Source organism: Bison bison, unplaced genomic scaffold (assembly GCF_000754665.1).
Source record: "Bison bison bison isolate TAMUID 2011002044 unplaced genomic scaffold, Bison_UMD1.0 scf7180017845551, whole genome shotgun sequence".
NCBI lineage: Eukaryota > Metazoa > Chordata > Mammalia > Artiodactyla > Bovidae > Bison > Bison bison.
The window spans coordinates 132,759-133,436 of record NW_011476124.1 but is presented as its reverse complement, the minus strand read 5'-3'; the positions used below and the strand labels follow the sequence as shown (position 1 = coordinate 133,436).

The following is a 678-nucleotide window of genomic DNA, read 5'->3' as shown; positions in this document are numbered from 1 at the left end:
CCCGATTGGCCAGCGGCCCCAATCAATCCTCGCCTGGCCGTGCTGACGTCATCCTGCAGTAGAGGGGATGGGGTGGGAATGAGAGAGAGAGAGAGAGTGAGGACGCCCGGCTCCAGAAGGAAGGAGCAGCAGCCACTGCCGGTTCCCCCCTGCCCAGCCGCCCAGGTTGGGGTCTGCCCGGGTCTGCCCTATGGACTAGGGTGGGCGGCAGGCTCCTTTCCATCTCTGCCCTGCTCTCTGCCCTCTCCCCTCCCCTCTTCGGAGAGCCCCTGCATCCCTTGCCCAAGGTGGAACAAGCAGGGCTCCAGGCTCTGGGGGCGAGCAATCGGGGCCCTGCCCTGCCTACACCACGCCATGACCCCCTTGCTGTTTCCCCTCTTGCTGGCCTCCCTGCTCCCCTCCAGCTCCTGTAACAAAGGTGAGTGTGGTGGTAGGGGGGTGGGGGCACAGAAGGAGGAGGTCTCAGGCCCCGCGATGTGGGGGTCGAGGCGGGCAGACGCCCTTTAAGGCTCCCTGGGACACGACAGGTGGTTCTTCGCACCATCCCCCTTCCCATCCATTTTCTCAGACCTGTCCCCTTCTCTTCTCGCTGGCATCTCCAGAACCTCTCTCTGGTCCCTCCTCTCTGGTCCGTCTCTACCCATGTGCTTCACTTGCTCCCAGGTTGGTCCCCATTCC

The 678-nt window shown here is 64.2% G+C and overlaps 1 protein-coding gene across 1 annotated transcript in view; it reads left to right on the top strand.

Annotated features, from left to right (window-relative positions):
* The first annotated feature begins 76 nt into the window (after positions 1-76).
* CLSTN3 (calsyntenin 3) overlaps positions 77-678 on the top strand; it is a 30,993-nt gene continuing 30,391 nt past the window's right edge. The window contains exon 1 of the mRNA XM_010835676.1: positions 77-418. Within this exon, the coding sequence (XP_010833978.1) occupies positions 79-418 (340 nt within the window). The 5' untranslated portion in view covers positions 77-78. The remainder of the gene's footprint in view (positions 419-678) is intronic.